General features: G+C 46.1%; 1 protein-coding gene across 2 annotated transcripts in view; it reads left to right on the forward strand.

Annotated features, from left to right (window-relative positions):
- The first annotated feature begins 8 nt into the window (after positions 1–8).
- The window catches only part of SLC44A3 (solute carrier family 44 member 3), a 76,418-nt gene continuing 52,974 nt past the window's right edge, over positions 9–23,452 (forward strand). The window contains exons 1-8 of one of the 2 annotated variants that reach the window (XM_008053065.2): positions 9–52; positions 253–360; positions 4,281–4,423; positions 6,850–6,986; positions 7,942–8,035; positions 18,549–18,709; positions 19,362–19,451; positions 20,932–21,056. In XM_008053065.2, the coding sequence (XP_008051256.1) occupies positions 4,281–4,423; positions 6,850–6,986; positions 7,942–8,035; positions 18,549–18,709; positions 19,362–19,451; positions 20,932–21,056 (750 nt within the window). In that variant the 5' untranslated portion in view covers positions 9–52; positions 253–360. Of the gene's footprint in view, positions 53–252; positions 361–4,280; positions 4,424–6,849; positions 6,987–7,941; positions 8,036–18,548; positions 18,710–19,361; positions 19,452–20,931; positions 21,057–23,452 lie in introns of those variants that run through there. The other variant, XM_008053068.2, reaches the window with a different exon arrangement.

A 23,452-nucleotide genomic window follows, 5' to 3' on the forward strand; every position in this document is an offset into this window, starting at 1 on the left:
ACACGCTGGCCGCGGGGCGGGAACCTGGGGCTGCCTTCAGGTGCGCCTCCAGGTGTGCACCTGGCGACTGGGGACTTGGACCGCCCTGCACAGAGCAGGCATTGCCAAGGTTGCGTGAAAGACCTCCAGGTGGACACGTAAAAAAAAACCAGTTAATTTGAGCGGTTTCCAATAGGTTTGGGTTCGGTTCGAGTTCGGCTTCGGTTCGGTGGAGTCCACCTGTTTATCGTCTCAACTTCCTTTTTCTGGAAGGTTTCTGCAGAGAGAGCACCTAGGCAAAGAGAGTGGCGACCCCAGATTCACAGGAAATGCACAGACACGGCGTGGTTATTCCTGTTCTTCCTCTTCTGGACTGGTCTGGTGAGTGCGGGCGCGTGCAGGGGGAGGCCAGCGTGTGTACGAAATGGCTGTGCCCGGCTGTAAATCGCTTCACGTGGGTGCTGCAGCGAGGGAGCCTGCCCTCAGCCCGGAGCACACATCAGTGAGTCCTCGCAGAGTCCTTGTCAGGCGTCGGCTCACGGCCCTGGCCGCTAGAGAGGCGCAGGCCGCGTCCTCAGGGATGACCCCACCGGAAATGGAAGCACCCTTAGCTGTGGGATCGTTTAGTAAGGCCAGTGGTCCCCTTAACATCGGAGCGTCTAAGCAGTTCTTTTGCCACCTGTCACACCCTCAAGCCAAATATTCTTCAAGCTTTTGCAGTACTTTTAACGAAAGAGAAGCCAGGGTAAGCCTAGACATGAGTTTCTGTTCCTTCAGCTGAACACAGCACACACACACAACGCACTCGGTATGTGGTGAGCCGGGCCCTTGATATAAGCCCTCTAGTTAGATGGGTAGTGATGTTTTCCACTCTAGTTTCCAGGTATGTTTGACTGCTGGTAATCTTCATCTGGCTGTGCCGTTTTAGTCCTGGGAGAGTCTTGGAAGCGGAATCCTGATGCTTTTATACTTATTTTAGAAGAGTGGGTCACAGAAAAGGCCCCACTTTCTCAAAGTCCACTTCTGTGAAATCATCCATGCCAGGTGGAGGCCTGTTTGCTGCATGGTAAATGATTAATATATAAAGCCTACCTGATAATAACTACCAGGTAGTAATTGCCTTTGTTGAAAAGAGTTGTTTGAGTAGAACCTGCAATGCTGTGTTTGCTCTTCTTTCCAAGTAAGAAAGGTATTGGTTTCCTGTTGACTGACCAACTGGTTTCACATAGACGAGGTGACAGGTGTGGTAAGAGGCTGGTTCTCAGGTGCACAGTCGAGTGAGTTTTGTGGCCATCTTGGAACCCTCCTCGGGAGCTGAGATACAGTGAATCTGCAGCTCTCCCGACTCAACCTTCCACGGACAGCTTCTCGGTGTCTGCTGTTGTATAATGCCCGCAGGAGCTGTCCTGCCTTGTAAAGGCTGCTATGACCTCAGGCTGCTCATGTGATTTAATGATCTGCCCTCATGAACCTCCATGGCTCAGACCTAGTATATCACTATCAGAGTCTCAGCCCAGCAGCTGCCTGGGGAAAGGATCTGGAGATGGCTCATTCAAGCCTGAAGAATTATGAACAGCCGAGAGGCGGCCCAGAGCTGGAAGCTGCTTTAAAATTACGTTTCATTCTCAAAACAAGTCTGAGGGTTTTAATATGCCTAAGTTCTCTTTACTTCATTATGTTGGTGTTTTTTGTTTGTTTGTTTGAGTCAGAATCTCACTCTGTCGCCCAGGCTGGAGAGCAGTGGCACGGTCATAGCCACTGTGGCCTCAACCTGCTGGGCTCCGGCGATCCTTCCGCCTCAGCTGGAACTTCAGGTGCGCACCACCATACCCAGCTTATTTTTTGATTTATTATAGAGATGAGGTCTCACCAAGTTGCCCGGGCTGGTCTCGAACCCCTGAGCTCAGGCAATCCTCTCCCCTCGGCTTCTCAAAGTGCTGGGATTACAGGCTTGAGGCACTGCACCCAGCCATTCTGTGGCTGGCTTTTAGTGTCTTCTACAACATTTTGGTTAGTCATAGATATTTAAAACAGAGCAAGTAGTGTTTTTTTCTGCCTCTACTGTTCTGCTTCTGGGTCTTGTGATGGATAATCTGACCAGTGATGGACAGGATTATTACTGATGGTGCTTCCCTGAGTTAGGGCTGGACCAAGGCTTGGGGAAGGGGGCAGAATTATAAGTAGGGATGGTCTTTTGAAAATAGAAAGAGTACCAGCCTGTGGTTATATTTGCATAAAACACATAGAACAGGAAGTCTCAAAGTCTTTTCCTTCTCTGCCTCTACTTACCTCTCCATTGCCCTCTCCCCCCTTGCCTTTTCATATTTGTCTTTTAAGACTCCATTTTCCTGATTTCCCCAGCCACAGTTGACAGTGGCCTCCTCAGTGGCCCACCAGACTAGTGTACACACCTCCTGCATCACTTGTGTAGAATTGCAGTTTCATGTTGGAAATTAGAACAGGGACAGTTTATAGTAGTCGTTTTATTGGCAGGGACTCAGGCATACTCAAATCACACTCCAACCTTCCCCCTAAACAAACTTCTCACTCCTCCCCACAAGCTTTCTAAGTAAGAGAGCAAACTGAGGATGCTGGTGAATGGAAAACATCACCTCATTATTTGATCACAGACGAGCTGGGCAGAAACACATGACCGCTTTCTTCCCTGTAAGTTCCAGCACAAGCAAGGATGGAGTGTCAAGAACGAGCATGTCGCCGGGCTCGGTGGTTCAGCCTGTAATCCCGCGCCTTTGGGAGGCTGAGGTGAGTGGATTGCCTGAGCCCGTGGGTTCGAGACCCGCCTGGGCAGGCGAGACCTCATCTCTACAATAAATCAAAAAAAAAAATTAGCCGGGTGTGGTAGCGTGCCCCTGTAGTTCCAGCTACTTGGAAGGCTGAGGCGGAAGGATTGCCAGAGCCCAGCAGGCCGAAGCTGCGGTGACTGGGAGCAGTCACTGCACTCCAGTCTGGGCGACAGCATGAGACTCCAACTCAGAAAAAAAAGAAAAAAAAAGAACGAGCATGTCAAGACTCCCTCAGTTCACTGCACCTGCCGCATTAGCAGAGTCATGCGTCTGTCCATAGCCTTTAGGTGGGGTGAGACTGACACTGTCTACTAGCAATGGTGACCCACTCATTCTAGAATCTAACCAATTAGATGTAGGAGGGACTGTGGTGGGGGGGGAGGAAGCAGGGAGCCTCCCTTTCCCACGAGGTCTGCAGCTTGGAGTCCTGCCTTACTTCTAGGCTGAGTCCTGGAGGGCAGGGACTAGGTTTTGTTCATTCTTGTGTCTCCTAGTAACACAGTCTCAGGCACACAGTGGGCACCTCAAGAGTGTTATTTTGATTTCTAAATTAGTATTGGATACAGAATATCTGAAACATACTGACTTTAGAATTAGGTACCTTTGAAACATAAAGTATAAATACTATATGATACTGAATGGTATACTGCATCCACGTTCCTGGAATAAACTTGTCAGTGTGCAGTATTAAATGGTACTCTATATACTGTATACAGTATTGAGAAACTCACAACACTAAGTTTGTTTTATGAGAAGATACTCAGTCTTGGAGGAGGGCCTGTCTGTGAATATTAATGTAACAGTTGTTTGATCCGAACTTTCCAATATTCCACGTTCACTGTGAGAGTGGATAATATAGTGCTAGATTGTAGGGTGTTCTTGTCTGACAGAGTTCCTGAGATTCTTTATTTTGTGTATTTCAAGAAGTTATTTTAAACACTATTTTCAGACTTGTTGTGAACAGTATTTTGATACATATCAACTGTGTTGCCTTTACAGAGTCCCCTAAAAGTAAAACCAAAGAAAAAAAGAAAGAAAGAAATTCACTCAGGGAAGGAATTAGCAAAGCCCTTAGATAAAGCAAGAACCTTAAGAGAAAAAAAAATGCCTTGTCCTGGTAAAGTTAGACCCCAAAGAAAGATGACAGACTATTAAACAAGGGGCTAAAAAGCACAAATAGGTAAGAAAATGAAGTGGGGCAGCCCCTTCGGGTCCCCTCCCGCTGTGGGAGCGTTTTTGTCCTCTCAATATATCCTGCTATCTAAAAAAAGAAAACGATGTGGAAGCTGCTTCAGTGGATTCTTATTCTCTCTCTGCCAAGCTGCTAAAGCAAGTCTTAGGTGAGCAGGATCTTGAGCATTTGAGCTACTGAAGGAGGGAGGGTCCGCGATGCTGCAGACTTCACGTGTGGCCTGGCAACGTTCATACCCGCATTGCAGGGCCATGGGGACCATTGCCAGTCCTCACCAGGCCCTCCCGCGCCCCTGGTTTTTCTAGATGTTCATCATGGGCTACTCGCTGGTGGCTGGATCCACACAAAGGCTCCTCTTTGGCCATGACAGCTTTGGCAACGTGTGTGGCAAGAAGAACTCCCCAGTGGAGGGGGCCCCTCTTTCGGGACAGGACATGACCCTAAAAAAGTAAGTGTCTAAGTAAGTCCCCAGCCTAGAAAGGGGCTGTACTTCAAAAGTCTGTGTACATTAGCCATTTAGAGCCTGGAAACTGTTGCCCCATTCAAAACTTGGTCAACCTATCTCATAAAAAACGAGCCATGTGTGTTGGTACAAGGGCAGGTCTTAGAATTGGCATCCCAAGTCACATTCAGCCTCTGCTTTTGTTAGCTGTGAGTTCTTGGGCAGAGTACTTACCCCCTCAGAGCCTAGCTTTCATCTTTTCAAACTGGTTATCATACCTACCTCACAAGGGTGTTTTAGGATCACTGAGATACTGTGTGAGCTAAGGCATAATAAATGTCACTTGTGGACCACAGTTTTCCTTAGTGTGTCAGCATCATGTCACCCAGGGAATGTTTGAATCCTGCATCATCCACAGCATCATTTCTTTTTTTTTTTTGAGTTGGAGTCTCACTTTGTCACCCAGGCTGGAGTGTAGTAGCATACATACGGCCACTGCAGCCTCAGCCTGCTGGGCTGAGGTGATCCTTCCACCTCAGCCTTCCAAGTAGCTGGAACTACAGGCACACACCACCAAGCCTGGCTAATTTTTTAAATTTATTGTCGAGACGAGGTCTCGCCAAGTTGCCCAGGCTGGTTTTGAACTCCTGGACTCAGGCAGTCCTCTTGCTTCCACCTCCCAAAGTGCTGGGATTACAGGCGTGAGCCACCATGCCTGGCCACAGCATCATTTCTGTGTGGAAAGACCTGAATCCTAACTCAGAATGCTGGGGTCTGTGTCCCATACCTCCCCAGCACACACTTTCAGCTGGGGTGCTGTGGTATTGCATTCTTACCCCTCCAGCTCCAGCATAAAGACAAAAAGGGGAGAGAAGAGAGGAATCCCCTGGAGGGGAGAGAGATCCTTGGACATAATTTTCTAGGATGGAACCTGCCTTATAAGATTTTTTGAAACTTATGATCAAAGCAACTCCTGGAAGAGAAATCTTAAGGGCCTAAATATGTCCTGAGTGTAAGTTTGGAGTCACCAAATGCAGAGCTCAGACCAGGCCTTATCCTTCTGAGGGGTGCTTTGCCATTTCTGAGCATGGATTGCTTGGAGAGGCATTTGCTCCTGCACTCATGGGAACCACTTACAAAGAAGACAGGAGGAGGGAGCAGTTACCTAGAGGCACCTGGTTTCCCGTTTCATGTTGTATTCAAAGTGCAATGCTGAAAAGCAGCCATTCCTCATTGAAGTGGAAAGTGTACATTCCATTATTCTCAAGAGCCAAAAGGTGGAAGCAACCCAAGTGTCTCTCAGTGGATGAGCAGAGAAACAAATTGTTATCTCTATGTTACAAGGGAATATTATTTAAAAGGAAGGAAATTCTGACGCACGACAACATGAATGAATCTTGAGGACTCCGTGCCAAGTGAAATAAACCAGTCACAAAAAGACAATCATTGTATGAGGCCACTTATGGGAGATATCACACTCATAGAAACAGAGCCAAATGGTGATTGCCAGGGATGGGGAGGGGAGGAGGGAGGTATTGCTCAGGGGGTACAGAGTTCAGCTTGGGAAGACAAAGAGTTCAGCGGTGGGAGGTGGTCGTGATTCCCAGCAATGTGGAAGCACTTGATGGCACTGTACCTGAAATGATTCCGACAATAAGATCTGTGTATATTTTAACACGTTCTTAAAAATTTCAAAAGCGTGTATTTACCACACGCCCAGGAAGTCTCTCCTGGTTTGCTGCACCACCTCCCTTTCTCCCATCCCCAGTTAGAAGGAAGAATGAGCTCTGGGTCCTTCTCAGGATCTCTCCCATGGAGGCAGCAGCAGGGCCCTTCCTCTCACACTGCTGGGCTCTTAGGAGACTGGATGAGGGGCAGGCAAAGCTAGCGTGTGCCTGTGGATAACAGCACCTTCATGGTGCCTAGGCAGCGCACTAGCTGTCCCCTACATGCCCTGGCTCTCCAACTGGAGGAGAGGGGAGAGGCAAGCTGTCAGCTCTCAGCCTCAGCCCCCTGCTTTTTTCTTCTTTCTTTCCCGTGTGCAGTTTCTTCTGAAGTACCTCTGAACACCCTTGGGAGCAAATGTGCTTCCCCTGGATTCTGCTGAGTAGTGTGTGCGTAGGACTGTTCTAGCACTCTGTGAGCGGTTTACTAGTCCTCCTCTTCCTCAGTGGTCCTCGGGTGACTCTTTAGTGTTTTCTCCAGAACATGCTGAATCTGGAGAAAGCTTTCACATTTGAGAGATGCTCCCAGGTTGTACCTCACTGCCTCGTAGGCATCATACATATTCAGTTACGCTGAAGCATTTCATCATAAAAGTTGCCTTAGTCATTCCCGACTTTGATAGCATGTGGATATCTTCTTAAGGCTGCATTTCAGCCCAAAGAGAGGCAGTGCTCTAAGATGTTCTTCTGTTTCATGTGTCTCTTTAGAAACGTGTTCTTTATGAATTCCTGCAACCTGGAAGTCCAAGACGCGAGGCTTGGCCGCACAGCCCTCTGCGTCTCCAGCTGTCCTGAAGAGCAGCTTGACACTCTGGAAGAGGTCCAGCTCTTTGCAAACACCAGCGGTAGGCACTGAGGGCCAGTTCGTGCTTCTCCCTATGGTGGGGTGGCCTGTGGGGACCTAGAAGACCCTGTTCTCTCTGGAAAGCTGCAACATGTATTCCCTTGTGGGTGCCTCATGTGTGGAAAAGGCTGTAAGCATCTTCCCTTGAGCTTATTCAGTTTCATTCGGGTCCTTCTGGATTTACCTGCAATGCTCACTGCTCCACATGTGCTCCCTGCCACTGCAGGGAAGGGGCAAAGAGGGCAAAGAGGAGACAGGGTCAGATGGAGGCCTAGAGAGGACCCACAGTTTCAGACTGGATTGCCAACAGGTGGGTCCTTTCACGGAATTGCTGGTGCCAGTGGATGCTTTCACTGGCCAGTTATGCCAGAAGCATTTGTGTCACTAAAGTCCCTTGCCCAGGGTCCCCTGTTCTCATTTATGTCATAAGGATTAAACGAACAAAGGAAAGCAAAAGAAATTTGAGCCAACCCACTACAAATTTCATCTGCCTGAGAAATGGTTTGCCAGATTTAGGTTAAAAATATTAGGCTTATACAATAAATCATTCTCAGGTACCCTTCAAATCATTTTAGGGCCAATCATGTAACTTTTAGTTTTGAATGTGGGGTTTTGAAGAGAGTATGAGAAAGAGAGGCTACTTGGAAGGCTGAGGCAGAAGGATCATCTAAGCCCAGCAGGTGGAGGCTATGGTGGCTATGAGCATGCCACTGCATTCCAGCCTGGGTGACAGAGTTAGACTTCAACTAAAAAAAAAAAAAGAAAGAAAGAAAGACAGAGAGGACTTCAATGACCTCAGATTATATGCCTCTTCTTTTTTATGGTTCTGTCATCCTGAAACCTATTTTCTAAATCTGGGTAGTTCATCCTGTCTCCTTTCTGGTGGCTAAAATTGATGTGGCTTTTTCACAGACCCACCTGAGAAGATGGTACAATGTGTGTGTCTTCTCTTCCAGGGTCCCTCCTGTGTGTTTACAGCTTGAATTCTGTCAACTACACCCAGAATTCAAAAGCCAACTCACTGTGCCCCAGGCTACCAGTTCCCCCAAGGTAAAAGTCTCCATATTGTTTGTCTGTTAATCATCTAGGCATTGCGAAGCACAGAGAGATGTCAGGGAGAGCCCCTTCCTGCAGAGAGTTTAGGATCTACAGAAATCCAGGGATAAATAAACAGAGAGGGATTATTTGCAATATGCATATGGGCAGTGGACTAGTAATCAGACTAAATAAGGAGAAAGCTCAGCCAGCAATAAAGACACATGTAGTAGTCAAATAATACTAGCGATGACAAAAAGTAATATGCAAATTAGTATCCGAGGGCTGATTTTTTTTTTTTTAAGTAGCTGGTGCGTGTTTTTTCTACTCCACCTATTTATCACAAGTATAATTTATTTGCTTTTGCTTTTTTATTGCAGTCAGACATTGTTAGTTTTTGTAGTTCCAGATTTCTTCATAAGAGAGAGACCAGATACGCACGTCCAAGTGGTCACAATACCTTTATTCATGAAAATAAAAAGCACATGTCCTTATCAAGAGTATGCTCAGTTGAGCTCCTGGCAGGTCTTATTCATCCCTGTCAATCCATGTAGCACCTGGCGCATAATGGGCACCTTATAAATATTTGTCGAATAAAGTTGTCATATACAGCAGTGATTGCATTGCCATAGCTTAAGTGGCTCATGTTTATACCTTTGAGAAAGCTAAGGGGAAGAATACAATTAAAATTTATTGCCACCATCAGAATGCTGAGATGTACTAAAGGAAGACTTGGATTTTTTTGTAAATATGTTTACAATGTATGAGACTTTTGTGCAAAATATCTGAGAAATAATGATAATTTAAATAAAACAAGGCATTATGCCAGCCGTCTAGTATGGTGTTCATCAAATTCTTGGCTGGGACCCACAGTAAGAAATGTATTTATTTATTGCTGGGGAGTACCAACTGCAGTACACACATACTTTCAAACATACTTACATATATAAAACTGAAATAGGCATCTCCATGAAACAAGATTTCCTCTTACTATGCATACATTCACACTAATAGTTCAGATTCTATACCACTTTTTTTTTTTTTGAGTTGGAGTCTCACTCTGTTGCCCAGACTGGAGTGCAGTGGCTGCTCCCGGCCACCGCAGCCTCGACCTGCTGGGCTCCGGCGACCCTTCCGCCTCAGCCTGCCAAGTAACTGGAGCTACAGGGGCGCTACCACGCCTGGCTAATTTTTTTTTTTTAATTTTTTTGTAGAGATGAGGTCTCGCCTACTCAGGCTGGTCTCGAACCCGCGGGCTCAGGCAATCCACTCGCCTCAGCCTCCCAAAGGCACGGAATTACAGGCTGAGTCACCAAGCCCGGCGAGAATGGAGTTTTTAAGGTTATAACTTAACCAGCGCTGGATAAATTCTACTTTTACTATAAATGGGAGGGCAACTGTAATTCCATAGGAAGATTATATTTTGATACTTAGGATGATAATAGCGAGCATTTATTGAGCTTTTGATATTTTTCTAAGCGCTCAACATGTGTTAACTTATTTGGGCCCCAGGAAACCTCTGTGTTGTTGGTCTTGTTTTCAGCCCTGTTTTATAGCTGCAAAAACTTATGCAGAGAGAAGTTAAGGTCATATAACCAGCAAGTGGAAAAGCTGTTATTCTAACCCAAGCAGCGTCCATATTTGTTTTTGTATTCCAAAATAAACAGCCGAGATTTGGTTAGTCTTATTTTGCCAGGCGAGTGGCCTCTTTAGGCTCACATCAATCTAGAGAAAAGGTCCCATAATGTGTTTCCTAATGGTGCCATCTTTTCTACCTCTCAAGCCAGTCCTCGTCTTTTTACCCTTACATGCAGACATGTCTATACTGACTTTTCAAGGGAAGACAAAACTGCTGACTGGCTGGCCTTTCATGGACAGAGAGAGAGAGACAGAAGTAGCCTTGCAGGCCCCATTTCCTTTTCCTACACAAGCAAGTGTTTGTTTAAGATGGGAATTATTACATTTATCACGGGAGAGCGGTGCCAAGACTGAAAGCTAGAAAACATGAGAAGTGTGGCCCTAGGGCCAAAGAACATTTTCTTAATACCTCTTTTTGACTAACCTGATTGTTCCTTCCTCCTTGGTCGGTCATGTGAGGTGTAACATACCCTTTTAGAGCAGAGGCTGAATATTAAGAAGGTTTGTCTGCCTAGGTATGGGCTTTTAAGAGCAGTGAAAAAGTACTGCAGAAGATAACAGCACACAGATCTCTTTTCCCTTTGGTTCAACTGAATACTGAGTTTTGAGTCCCCTGTGTATCTAGCATATAAAAGGCTTGTTTTTTTCCCCCAGTAAGTTCTAGTTCTAACCTCCCACAGAGGTGCTCATGCATGTTACTGCATGGTTTGCTTGGATGAATTCCATTTACAGGGTTCAGATATACACAGTTTTCCAGATTACATCCTGCAAGTTTCAGTGGCTTTGCTGTGGGAAGAAGAAAAGCAGAAGTGGTGAAGAAGCCTCGGGTGTGGCGGTGTACTTCTACCCCAGCTAATGAAACACTTGACGGGCACTGGGCAGTCACCTAGCATGGGGACTCCTGCTCTGCTTGCCTCTCTGTCACCTCAGGGCTGAGATGGATCATTCTTTACCAGCACAGAGTTATTAAATAGCAAAATGCACCAGAGTTGACAAAACCATGTTGACCAAATTAAAGCCGATGGAGAATTGTGTTTGGGTAAAAACAAAATGTCATCAAATCTATATCTGATCTTATTTTTCAGGAATACTAAAAACATTTGCTTTCAAAACTATTCAGATGTATTGGTGTTAAGAATTTGTTTAGCCAGGCATGGTGGCTCGGGCCTGTAATCCCAGCAACTCAAGAGACTGAGACAGGATGATTGCATGGGCAGCATAATAGGACCCTGTCTCGGAAAAGAAAAGAAAAGAAAAAAATCAGTTTAGTAATAGAAAAGAAAAAGAAAGTAGAGGTTTAAAAATTGGAAAGCAGGAGGAAAAATTACTACTCTGCAGATGGTATGATTATAGACCTGAAAACCTAGGAGAAAAACCAGAAAACTCCTGTAGTAAGATAACTCATTAAGATGGCATGGAATGAGATTAATGTACTGAAATCTGTAGTATTCATATATATATTTGTTTGTTTGTTTTTGGTTTTTTTAGTTGGAGTACAGTGGACACTCATGGCTACCGCAGACTCAACCTGCTGGGCTCAGGTGATCCTTCCACCTCAGCCTTCCAAGTAGATAGAACTACAAACACTTGCCACCATGCACTGCTAGTTTGTATGATTTATTGTAGAGACAAGGTCTCACCAAGTTGCCCAGGCTGGTCTCGAACCCCCAGGCTCAGGCAATCCTCTCGCCTTGGCCTCCCAAAGTGCTCTAGCCACCACACCGGCCTATTTACTTTTTTAAACACTCTTTTTTCTTTTCCACAGCAAGAAAAAAACACATACAAAAACAGAAATGTGCCTAGAAATAAATTTAGCAAGAAATATACAAGAACCATAGGAAGACAATTTTAATATATTGAAGTACAAAGAAATCTTGAATAGAAAGGCATATTGTAGTCTTGATAATAGAATTCAACATTATAAGGATGTCATTTCTTTCTAAGTTAATCTATAAAGTTATCATGATTGCAATAAAAATAACACAGATTCACTTACAGGAATTGGTGCATGTTAAGACTGGTGTCTCAAAATGACAAAAGATGGGCCAGTTAACAAATGATGTTGGGACAACCAAGCAGACATAGGAGGAGGTGGTCCATAGCCCATGCCTTACATGGATATGCTCCAAGTGACTGAAAGATTTCATATATAAAGTGAAAAAAAATACTAGAGGAAACTGTGAGAGAATCGTGTTGTACCCTGAGAGTAGGGAAAGCGTGTAACTATAACTTAAAACTCAGAAGGCGTACCAAAAAAAAAAAAAATGGATAAATTTGACTACATAAAAAACATTTCTAGCTGGGCTCGGTGGCTCAGCCTGTAATCCCGCGCCTTTGGGAGGCTGAGGTGAGTGGATTGCCTGAGCCCACGGGTTCGAGACCCGCCTGGGCAACTTGGCGAGACCTCATCTCTACAATAAATTAAAAACTAGCCGGACATGGTGGCGTATGCCTGTAATTCCGGCTACTTGGAAGGCTGAGGCGGAAAGATTGCTAGAGCACAGCAGGTTGAGGCTGCGGTGGCCGGAAGCGGCCACTGCACTCCAGTCTGGGCGACAGAGTGAGACTCCAACTCAAAACAAAACAAAACATTTCTGCATGACAAAAACACTAGAAGCAGAATTAATGGGCAGATATGTTGCAATTCATATAAGAAATTAATTTCTCTTATAATAAATCTTACAAATCTCCTTTTAAAAGACTGATATCTCAGTATAAAAATGGGAGAAGAATATGAATAAATGTTTCAAAGAAAAAGCACAGTGTTTCTTTCTTTTTCTTTTTTTTTTTTTGAGTTGGAGTCTCACTCCATCACCCAGACTGGAGTGCAGTGGCACACTCCCAGCCACCACAGCCTCCCTCAACTTACTGGGCTCCAGCAATCCTGCCTCAGCCTTCCAAGTAGCCAGAACTACAGGTGTGCACTACCATGCCTGGCTGATTTTTGTTGTAGTGTAGAGGCAAGGTCTTGCCAAGTTGCCTGGACGGATCTCAAACCCGTGGGCTCAGGCAATCCACTCGTCTTGGCCTCGCAAAGTGCTGGGATTATAGGCTGAGCCACCCTGCCGGGCCCACAGTGTTTCTTAAACATGCTGCAGGAGGCTGGACCTCTCTCGTTATGGGGAACTTCCATGTAAAACTCAGATGTTCTCATTAGTAGACTGGCAGCATTGATAGGTTGAATAATGCCTGTGTTGGAAGGGTGGGGAATGGCCAGTGTCCCAAGAAGGCAGGTCATCAATATCTGTTAGCTATGAATGTGCATATCTTTTAATCAAGCAGTTCCTCTAGAAATTTAATCTACAAGTATACTTGTACCTGTGTGAAACCGGTTATTCACTGCAGTGTTTGTAATAGCAAAAGATTAAAACCTATCTAAGTGTCTGTCAATAGAGGGCTGCTTAAATGGTGTAGCATTTAGTGTAACATGATTTTGCTTTTAAAAAAAAGCCTAGACATCTAGGGATGGCTGAGAATTTTCTTGGTCTGATACAGCACATCTGTGAGAAAGCTATAGGTACTGGTATACCTAATGGTAAACTACTGAATGCTTTCCACCTGAGATTGCTACTGGACAAGGATATCTGATCTTACCACTTCTCCACTTAGTAACAGAAGTCCCAGGAATTGCAACAGTGTGAGGGAAAAAATGGAAAGGAATGCATAAAACCATTTCTATTTACACCTGACCTGACTGCTTCTACAGAAATATCCAAGAGAAGCTACAAGGCAAATTGAGCAAAGGTGGAAGATCCAAGCCAAATCGTATTTCTGTACACTAACAGCAAACAACTAGCAAATAATTTTAAGTCCATCTTCAGCAGAATAAAAAAACTCTAGAATATTTAGAAATAAATTCAAGAGAAGACATGTAAGACGCCAACTGAAAATGGTAAGACATCATTGAGACAAATTAAAGAACACCCAAATAATATAAGTGGAGAAATACGCCTTATGCATGAACCATTTTAATGTTGCTAGTTCTATAGATTTAACACAATCCTTCAATGTAATTTTTTTTTTTTTTTTTTTTGAGTTGGAGTCTCACTCTATCACCCAGACTGGAGTGCAGTGGCCACTCCCAGCCACCACAGCCTCGACCTGCTGGGCTCCGGCCATCCTTCCTCCTCAGTTTCTGAGAAGCTGGAACTACAGGCGTGCGCTACCACGCCTGGCTAATTTTTGATTTATTGTGGAGATGATGGCTCGCCAAGTTGCCCAGGCGGGTCTCGAACCCTCGGGCTCAGGCAATCCACTCACCTCAGCCTCCCAAAGGCGCGGGATTACAGGCTGAGCCACCGAGCCTGGCTTCAATGTAATTTTTAAAGGAATTGATTTTATTCCAAAAATGACAGAAAGATCCAGAGTCACGCACACAAAAATCTTGAAGATGAACAGTAACATTGGGGGCTCATCCTACCTGATTTCAAGAGTTTTTATAAAGTCACAGTGACTAAGACAGTGTGGTATTGGAACAACGATAGACAAATATATGAATGGAACAGAACAGAGAACCCTGAGATGGAACTGAAGATACATGGTCAACTGATTTTTCAATAAAAGTAGCAAAGAAAATAGTCTTTTAAAACAAGTGGTGCTGGAGCAAGCAGAAGACATGGAATCTGGACTCTTACCTCAGACCTTCAGAAAGATTAATTTGAGCTAGATCTTTCTTAGGCCTAAACACAAGAGCTAAATCTGTAAAGCTTCTAGAAGAAAACACTGGAGAGTATTGTTGTAACCTTGAAGTAGGCAAAGATTTCTTTGAGAGGACACAAGCACTATAAATAAAAGAAAAAAGATACATTGGTCTTAATCAAAATTTAAAACTTCTACTCATCCAAAGACATCATTAAGAAAATGAAAAAGAAAAAAGCTACAAACTGGAATAAAATATTCACAATGCATCCATGGGGCAAATGCCAGACTATATAAAGAATCTTTTTTTTTTTTTTTAAGTTGGAGTCTCACTCCTTTGCCCAGGCTGGAGTGCAGTGGCATGCACGCTCACGGCCACCCCAGTATCTACCTGCTGGGCTCCGGCGATCCTTCTGCCTCAGCCTTCTGAGTAGCTGGAACTACAGGCATGTGCTACCGTGCCTGGTTAATTTTTTATTTTATTGTAGACACAGGGTCTCGCCAAGTTGCCCAGGCTGGTCTCAAACCCGCAGGCCCAGGCAATTCATTTGCCTCAGCCTCCCAAAGTGCTGGGATTACAGGCTGAGCCACCGAGCCCAGTCAAGAATTTCTTTAAATCAGGACCTGCAATCTTTTTCTGTAGAGGGTCAGATAATATATATTTTAGGCTTTGTGGATTATACTGTCATTGTCACAACTACTCTGTCAGTTCAGAGTAGTGCAAAAGCAGCTATAGAAAGTCCTTAAACAAATGAGCTTTGCTGCACTTTTTTTTTTTTTTTTTTAAAGAAACAAGGTCTTAGCCAGGTGCAGTGGCTTGCACCTGTAATCCCAGTACTTTGGGAGGCTGAGGCAAGAGGATTGCCTGAGCTCAGGGGTTTGAGACCAGCCTGAGCAACATGGAGAGACCTTGTCTCTACAATAAAATAAAAAAACTAGCCAGGCATGGTGGCGCATGCCTGTAGTTCAGTTACTTGGAAGACTGAGGTGGAAGGATCACCTGAGCCCAGCGGGTCAAGGCTGCAGTGGCCGTGAGCGTGTCACTGCACTCCAGCCTGGGCAACAGAGTGAGACTCCTACTCAAAAAAACAAAAAAATCCAAGATCTTGCTCTGACACCCAAGCTGGAGTACAGTGGCATGATTATAGCTCACTGTAACCTCGAACTCCTTGGGCTCAAAGTGATCTTCCTGCCTCAGCCTCCTGAGTAGCTGAGACTACAGGTGCATACCAATGAGCTGCTCATTTTAAAATTTTTTGTAAAGATGGAGTCTCACTATGTTGGTTAAGTTGATTTTGAACTCCTGGCCTCAATCAATCCTCCTGCCTTGACCTCCCAAATAGTTAGGATTACAAGTGTGAGCCATTGCATCTGGTCACTTTGCTGTGTTTCAGTAAAACTTTATGTACAAATTTGGCCAACCCCAGACTTTAAATCAATAACAAAAATACAAACAGCCTAATAAAACTGGGCAGAAGACTTGGACACTTCTCAAAAGAAGAAATGCAGACAGCCTATAGGCACATGGAGTGATGCTTAATATCATTAGCCATGAGGGAAATGCAAATTAAAACCACAATGAGATATCACAACTCACCTACTAGAGGTGAGTTTTAAAAACTAATAATACCAGGGTGAGGATGTGGAACAACTGGAACCCTCACATACCACTGGTAGGAATGTGCAGCCAACTAGAAAGAATTCCCTTCTTATCAACTGTCACCCCCTTCGTGTGCTCAGTGTGGGTGTGGGTTTAAGAATGATCTATCCAGTTTTCTCCCACTGCTTTTCTGGCAAGCCCTGAATCAGGCAGGATCTGGCATCCCTTTCTAGAGTATAATGTTTATCATCTTTGAGTTCAGTTGCTGACTTCCAGTTAAACCTCCTGTTATATTTATATATTGCTGCAAATGTCTAGAGTTATATATGAAAAACCAAAAACAGCCTGGGAGGAAGCTTCAGCAGCTCAGAGACAAGGAAGGGAAGGTTCTTGCTGTTTAATGTATCATACCTTTTGGAATTAAAGACATGTAAATGCATTGCCCCTTCAAAAACTTAGCTTTAAAAACTTCTCTGTTGTGTTACTCTCCTCTTGAACCACTATCCAGTGACTCAGGAACTATTTCTGTAATACTGTGACTTCCTGAGAAAGATTCTTCCACGTATTCCATGTTGGGAGTTTCAGAGGTAATTTTTTTTTCTTGATGGCAATGTAATATTGTTTACATTTGATTTCCTCCTTGTTTCATCCTCATACATTTCACAGAACGATTGGTGACTAGGCTTTGAGCAACCTGTTAGATAATTTGGCACTTCTTGGGTTGGGATAACGTGGTTTGGGGTTTATGGAAAGAAAGAATAGGACCCTGGGAAGGTATTGGTGGCCTCATTAAGACTCATTAGCATGTATGTTCCTGGGCATTTTTACATTTCAGAAAGGGCCTCAAAAAAGGTCAATTTCTCATCTACCCAAGAGAATTGTCAAGAGCAGAGTCAATCACACATCTATGACTCATCTATTAAGCACTCCCTCTGATCTTAGCAAGGCTCTCAAGCCTGATGTGCCTTTGTAAAGAGGACAGAACAAAGCTGCTGGTGTCGTTTACACACTTTCTGGCTGGTCCAGTTCATATAGTTCCTTACAGAAATGGAATTCTTGTGTTGGAGTTGAGAGTTTATATCTACGAAGGGCCAAGAAGGAGAGTCAAAAATGTTCCCCATATAGAAAATGAGGTGCTGGGCCTGCTCACACCTGTAATCCCACACTTTGGGAGGCAGAGGCTAGAGGATTATCTGAGCCCATGAGTTTGAGACCAGCCTGGGCAACATGGCAAGACCTCGTGTCTACAGTAAATAAAAAAATCAGCTGGGCATGGTGACACATGCCTGTGGTTCCAGCTACTTGGAAGGCTGAAGTTGAAGGATCACCTGAGCCCAGCAGGTCGAGGCTGCTGTGGCTGTGAGCATGCCACTGTACTCCAGCCTGAGTGACAGAGTAGGATTCTGACTCAAAAAAAAGAAAAAAGCCTAGGCAGCACAGTGAGACCTCATCTCTACAAAAACAAAAAATTAGCTGGCTGTGGCAGAGTGTGTGTAGTCCCAGCTATTTGAGAGGCTGGGGGTGGGGGGAAAGAAAATGTGGTACATATATACATACACAGAGTATTAATTAACCTTGGGGAGAAAAAAAAAAGATCCTGCCATTTGCAACAACATGGATGCACCCAGAGGACATTTTGTTAAGTGAAGTAAGCCAGGCACAGACGGACAAATATTACACAATCTCACTTTTATGTGGAATCTAAAAAAGTCAAATGCATGGAAACAGAATAGAATGGTGGGTACCAGGAACAAGGGGTGGGTGGAGGTGGATGAGGAAATGGGAGATGTTGATTGAAGGTACTCATTTCGGTTATGTAGGATGAAAAAGCTCTAGACATATAATGTACAGCATGGCAACTATAGTTAATAATACAGCATCGTATACATCATATACTTGAAATGTGCTGAGAGAGTAGATCTTAAGTGTCCTCATAATAAAAGTGTAACTGTGAGGTGATGGATATGTTAATTAGCTTGACTGCAATATCACCTCACAATGTGTATGTATATCAAAACATCACATATACCTTAAATACAAGCAATTTTTATTTATTTTATTTTTATTTATTTTTATTTTTTTGAGATGTAATCTCACTCAGTTATGCAAGCTGGAGTGCAGTGGCACACTCACAGCCACTGCAGCCTCGACCTGCTGGGCTCAGGTGATTCTTCCAACTTCAGCTGTCCAAGTAGCTAGAACTACAGTTATGCACCACCACACCCGGCTAATTTTTTGATTTATTGTAGAGATGAGGTCTCGCCAAGTTGCCTAGAATGGTCTTGAACCCGTGGGCTCAGGCAATCCTCTCACCTCAACCTCCCAAAGTGCTGGGATTATAGGTGTGAGCCACCACACCCAGCCACAATTTTTATTTTTTAAGATATTGCTCCCAAGTTTAGGTTTTTGGTTTCGCTACATCCCCATAATCAGCTTTCCATCCAGTGCATCAACTGATCACTGCAGCAGAGCAAAGCTGCTTGGCTTCCCATGGTGTGCTCTGCAAACCAGATGCTAAACTACTTGCTATTACAGCAGATCTTAGGCGTTCTTGGTGGTTGAGAATTTTAAGTAAATATTTTAAATAAATAACTTGTTTTCAAGATAATTAAATAAACATTTTTGCTATCTATTCTATCTTTTTATTTTTAGCAAGTCTTTTCCCTTGTTTAACCAATGCATTCCTCAAACACCGGAGTGTTACTCCCTGTTTGCATCTGTTCTGATAAATGATGTGGACACCCTCCATCAAATACTCAGTGGAATAATGTCGGGAAGAGATACAATCCTTGGCCTGTGTATCCTCGCATTAGGTAATTCTCAGTTTCGTTTATTTTAGTAATTGTTTGTGGAATGTCCAAGTTCCTAGCACTTCTATGTGTTGAACAATGAGAAGTAGTGTCTTAACTTACAATATAAACCTTTGTATTTATTTTCTTTATAGATATTTTTTGATGTTTCAAATTTAAGTGGGGGAGAGACGATAAGAATAGGAGAGAAACAGCTGGCTCTGCCAGAAACCTGTGGGGTGGGGTGGCCTGATGTGCTGGCCATGTCCCAGTCTGGTCCTCAGCCCTGTGGAAGGGGTGATGTATAAATTAGGTTACCAATTTATGAATTGGCTATGAAAAACATAGCTGTCAGGGGGACCAGAAGCCATGTCCAATATGAAGTCACGAAAATGAAGTATGGCAGAATTTTTAAACGGTTCATCTGGACTAGTAAGAACAAAAAGATTCTGGTCTTTGGGAATAAGGCCTGCTTGTTAATTGTTTTCTTTAATTCACTCTAAAATGGGCTTCCTGAGCTGGCGTGTGCTTTGGAGGGGTGCCGGGTGTCTCTTGTGACTCATTTGGTGTTTGGTGGGTGTCCCAGGACACCAGCCCTCACGTTTCTGGCGGGCTTGGCTTTTGTCGCCTGTCCCCTCTGCTGCTGTTGGATTCATATACCCTGCTTGCTTTTCAGCCTTGTCTGTGGCCATGATGCTCACCTTCCGATTCATCACCACCCTTCTGGTTCACATTTTCATTTCCTTGGTGATTTTGGGATTGCTGTGTAAGTACTTCTACTTGATTAATTTATTTTAGATTAAAGTCATTTCCATTAAGTATAGAACTTGAACGTTGGCATTTTTTCAGCTAAATGGGATCTTGGACAGTATCCAGCCCCGTCATTTCACTTGTGAGGAAACCCAGGCCCCGAAAGGGCTGCGGGGGTAGCTGTGTTTCCCGGGTCACAGCCAAGTGGCTTTCCTGGATGGCACCATGCCACCCCTGAGGCGGACCTGCTGTGGAGTGATCTCAGTGTCTATAACGTTCAAAGAGAATCCCAGCACCACTGGGAACATCTTAAAGGGTTTCTTCTGCCCTGCACCTCCCCTACTGGCATGGGGTGCCACAGCTCTCGTGCAGAGGCTCCGATCACCTGAAGAGAGGAACGCACAGCCCGAAGACCAGGAGACCGTGTGCTGTGCCCGCTCTCCCCTTGTTGCTGGACTGTGGTCCCACAGGGGTTGGGGAGAGCAGGGCTGAGGGCAGGGGACACTCGAGGCCACGGTCCCTTCCCAGTTGGCAAGGAGCGTGGGCATGCATCGCTGAGTGGTGGGGACTCATTCTGAGAGCACATGCCGGGCAATGCTGCCACTATGTGAACACAGTGAGTGTGCTCACACACATAGATGGGGCCACCTATCGCGCACCTCGGCTGTGCAGTGTAGCCTACTGCTCCCGGGCTACAAACCTGGGCAGCATGTGACTGTACTGAATACTTTAGGCAGTTGTGACACAGTGGGGAGTATTTGGGTGTCTATGGAACATGGAAAAGTTGCAGTAGGAATACAGTAGAATAATTATATGAGACCACTGTCATATATGCAGTCCATTGTTGACCAGACATTTTGTGTAGCGCAGGCCTATGTTTGACTTTTCATAACTGCTTCATTCTTCTGAGTGATCAGCTCTGCCCTCCGCGCTGGGGGCCCTGGAGCCCTGTGTTGGTGGACAGGCAAATGGTGGGAAGGACACTCTTCCCACCTGCGATTCATAGACAGCTGTGCCCTTCCTGTAGTAATTGGGATGGCATGAGGCGGTCTTCTGTCCCTGCAGAGTATTTGCAATGTCAGGGTATCCTCAGAATAAGCCTCTGACTTGGGCGATTCCCACAGGTGACGTCAGTCTGCCTGGTTTTGTGAATGACAGCCAACATCCAGGCCCTGGAGGAGCTGTCCCTGCAGAGCTTGCTGGGAGGTTAGACTGTGGCTCTCTCACCATGCTCCTCGCACCATCCTGTCCGTGCAGCTTCCTCCCTGCATGTGCCCAGACCCAGCTGTGGGCCAGGCCCCTGTGCTCTGGATCATCTCCTAGGGTTTCCCACAGACAAGCAGCATCCTGGGGCAGGTGGTGCCTCATGGCTGCCTGGCTCTGCCTAGGCCCTCCAGGGGACAGTGGGTGTTTGTAGGCCCCCGGGGCTGGGCTTCCACGTGGCGTTGGCTGCCTCACGGCTGGCACGCTGAGCTCTTTGCTGTCCTGTTTTCTAGTTGTCTGCGGTGTCTTATGGTGGCTGTATTACGACTATACCAATGACCTCAGTGTAGCGTTGGACACGGAAAGGGAAAACATGAAGTGTGTGCTGGGGTTTGCTGTGGCATCTTCAGTCATCACGGTAAGACACGCCCTCCAGCAGGAGGCCAAGTGGCAGCGAGAACCTCAAACCCGAATCCTTGAATCCTAGCCAGAAACAACTAGAGTTTGTTTTTCTTTCACTTCAGAATGTGTCTTCTTTGGATCTGAAATACCCACATAGGAATAAATCAAAACCTTCAAAAGATAAGAAGAAAGGTCTTAATTCTTTCCAGGCCGTTTCTGCCAAGTTGCTGTGTCATCCTTGCTGTTACACGGTGCTCAGGCCAAGGGGCTGTAGGTGGACGCTGGGTGGGCCGGGGCAGGTTTGTGAGGGCTCCAGTGCCCTGCTGGCATGGAACAGTGCCCCCAACCATGGATGCTGAGCTCTGTTGGTGCCAGCTCCCACTGCTAGCACACAGAGCCCTTTGTCTCCAGCCCCGCTGGCACGGAGCTGTTTTGGTGTTCAGAGAACCTGCTGCCTCCTTGGTGAACTTCCTCACTGAAAGCAGACTAACTTGGAACATGGAGGCAGCAGGTCCTGGTTGTTGGGAGGCAGCCAAAACCACTCATCACTCCCAGGGTCAGTGACATGCTGGAATCGCAGGACACAGGGAGGGCCCATAACAGATTTCCAGTGACCCGCGTCTGCAGTTGCTGGCGTGTTGCAGTGCTGGTGTGTGTAGGGGCCCACAGCCGTGAAGTCTTTCCGCAAATGAGGATTCTCCCACCCACTGAATTCTCTCTTGGGAAATCCTTTCACTCCCATATTTGGCACAAGGTCTCAGGTTTATGTTCGCCACATGAACTATGCCAGGGAGCCAGGGTGCAGTGCACCTGGCTGGTCTGGCATCTGGCAAGGACCAGGCCCACAGGTGAGCAGGGTCTGTGAAGGCGGCTGGGGGAAGAAGGGCCCCAGCATCCAGGCCAGGGTGCTGGGTCCCTGGGCATGGGGAGGAGGAGCCGGATGGGAGTTGGGGAGAGCCCTGTGCCCTTCGCCCAGCTGCCTTTCCCTTTACACGCTGAAGCATTCATGCCACCCAATCCCAGGGCCGGGGTAAAGCCAGTGAGAGGGGAGGCTGTGAGGGCAGAGAAGGTGAGGCCAGCAAGAGGGGAGGTTGTGAGGGGAGAAAGAGGGTGAGGCCAGCGAGAGGCGAGTCTGTGAGGGCAGAGAGGCCTTCCTCCCCTGTGTCCTCTTGGGGTCTGCTGCAGAGGGCACCAGCTCTGTCGCCCTCCCTGGCACAGCCCCCACCCGGTGCCACCCCGTTAGGTAAAGTGGACTAGAGTTTGCTCGTGACTTCTGATGAGGCCCCTGCAGCGTAGGCATCAATACAGTGCAGGCCTTGACTTCCACATTTCCACAAACATGCTAGCATTCCACTGAGGAGCCAGAGCCAGGTTTATTGGCCTGAAGATTATATCGCCTTGCTGCGCTGAAACAGTAGATGTAAAAAGTCCCTCTTCCTCAACATTGTTAGCGAGAACACAGCGATGGAAGTACCTTCTCGGGCTTTGCAGCAGCGGGGGACCTCCTCTGGGTCTCCAGGCCTCTCCTGACTCAGTCTCTGTGCGGGGGCGGGGGGGCTTAATCTGGTAGCTTAATCTGGTGGAAATCCAGACAAGTAGACCCTGAGAGACTGTGTTAAATCAATACGACTAGAGTAAGTGTGGGATAAAATGGGAGAGTCCAGAAAAGTTAATGCCACAGAGACAATGAATTCAGGGGGAGGATCAAAGTCATGGATCTGATTGAGACCGAGTTGAGTCTGAGACACTGCAGGGCATCCGCAGTGTGTCAGCATCTGATGCCGTTGATCCCCCAAAAAGGTGCTGCTGGGGGCTTGATGTGAAGGTCATCGGCATCTAGGAAGGATGCCCAGACCACAGAGGAGTCGGAGACGCCCCCCAAAAGCCCAAGAAGCCACAACCCAAGAGATAGGAGAGCTGGGAGGAAAAGAGGTCGTGGGTGCCAAGGGCGGAGAATGCCATGCTGAGGCCAGAAAACGCTGGTGTGCGTCCAGGGCCCATGGCATTCAGGACAGAGGAAGTGACCTCGGGAGAGCAGCTTTGGGAGAGCGGCGGGGTCTGAAGGGGCGCCGGTGGTTGAAGAACAAGGCAGGGCATGGACTGACAGGTGGTGGTGTAGACACGCTGAGAAGCTTGACTGTGAAGAGCATGGATATGGTGGTGGTGTTGCTGATGCCAGCCCGGCTGTTCAGCGTTTACACATTGAAATAAGCAAGCTCTAGCTGGGCTCAAATAAGCAAGCTCTATCCAGGCTCGGTGGCTCAGCCTGTAATCCCACGCTTTGGGAGGCTGAGGTGAGTGGATTGCCTGAGCCCACGGGTTTGAGACCCGCCTGAGCAACTTGGCGAGACCTCATCTCTACAATAAATCAAAAAATTAGCCGGGCGTGGTAGCGCGCACCTGTAGTTCCAG

The sequence above is a fragment of the Carlito syrichta genome, unplaced genomic scaffold (genome assembly GCF_000164805.1).
Source record: "Carlito syrichta isolate Samal-C Ts95f unplaced genomic scaffold, Tarsius_syrichta-2.0.1 Scaffold287811, whole genome shotgun sequence".
Taxonomy (NCBI): domain Eukaryota; kingdom Metazoa; phylum Chordata; class Mammalia; order Primates; family Tarsiidae; genus Carlito; species Carlito syrichta.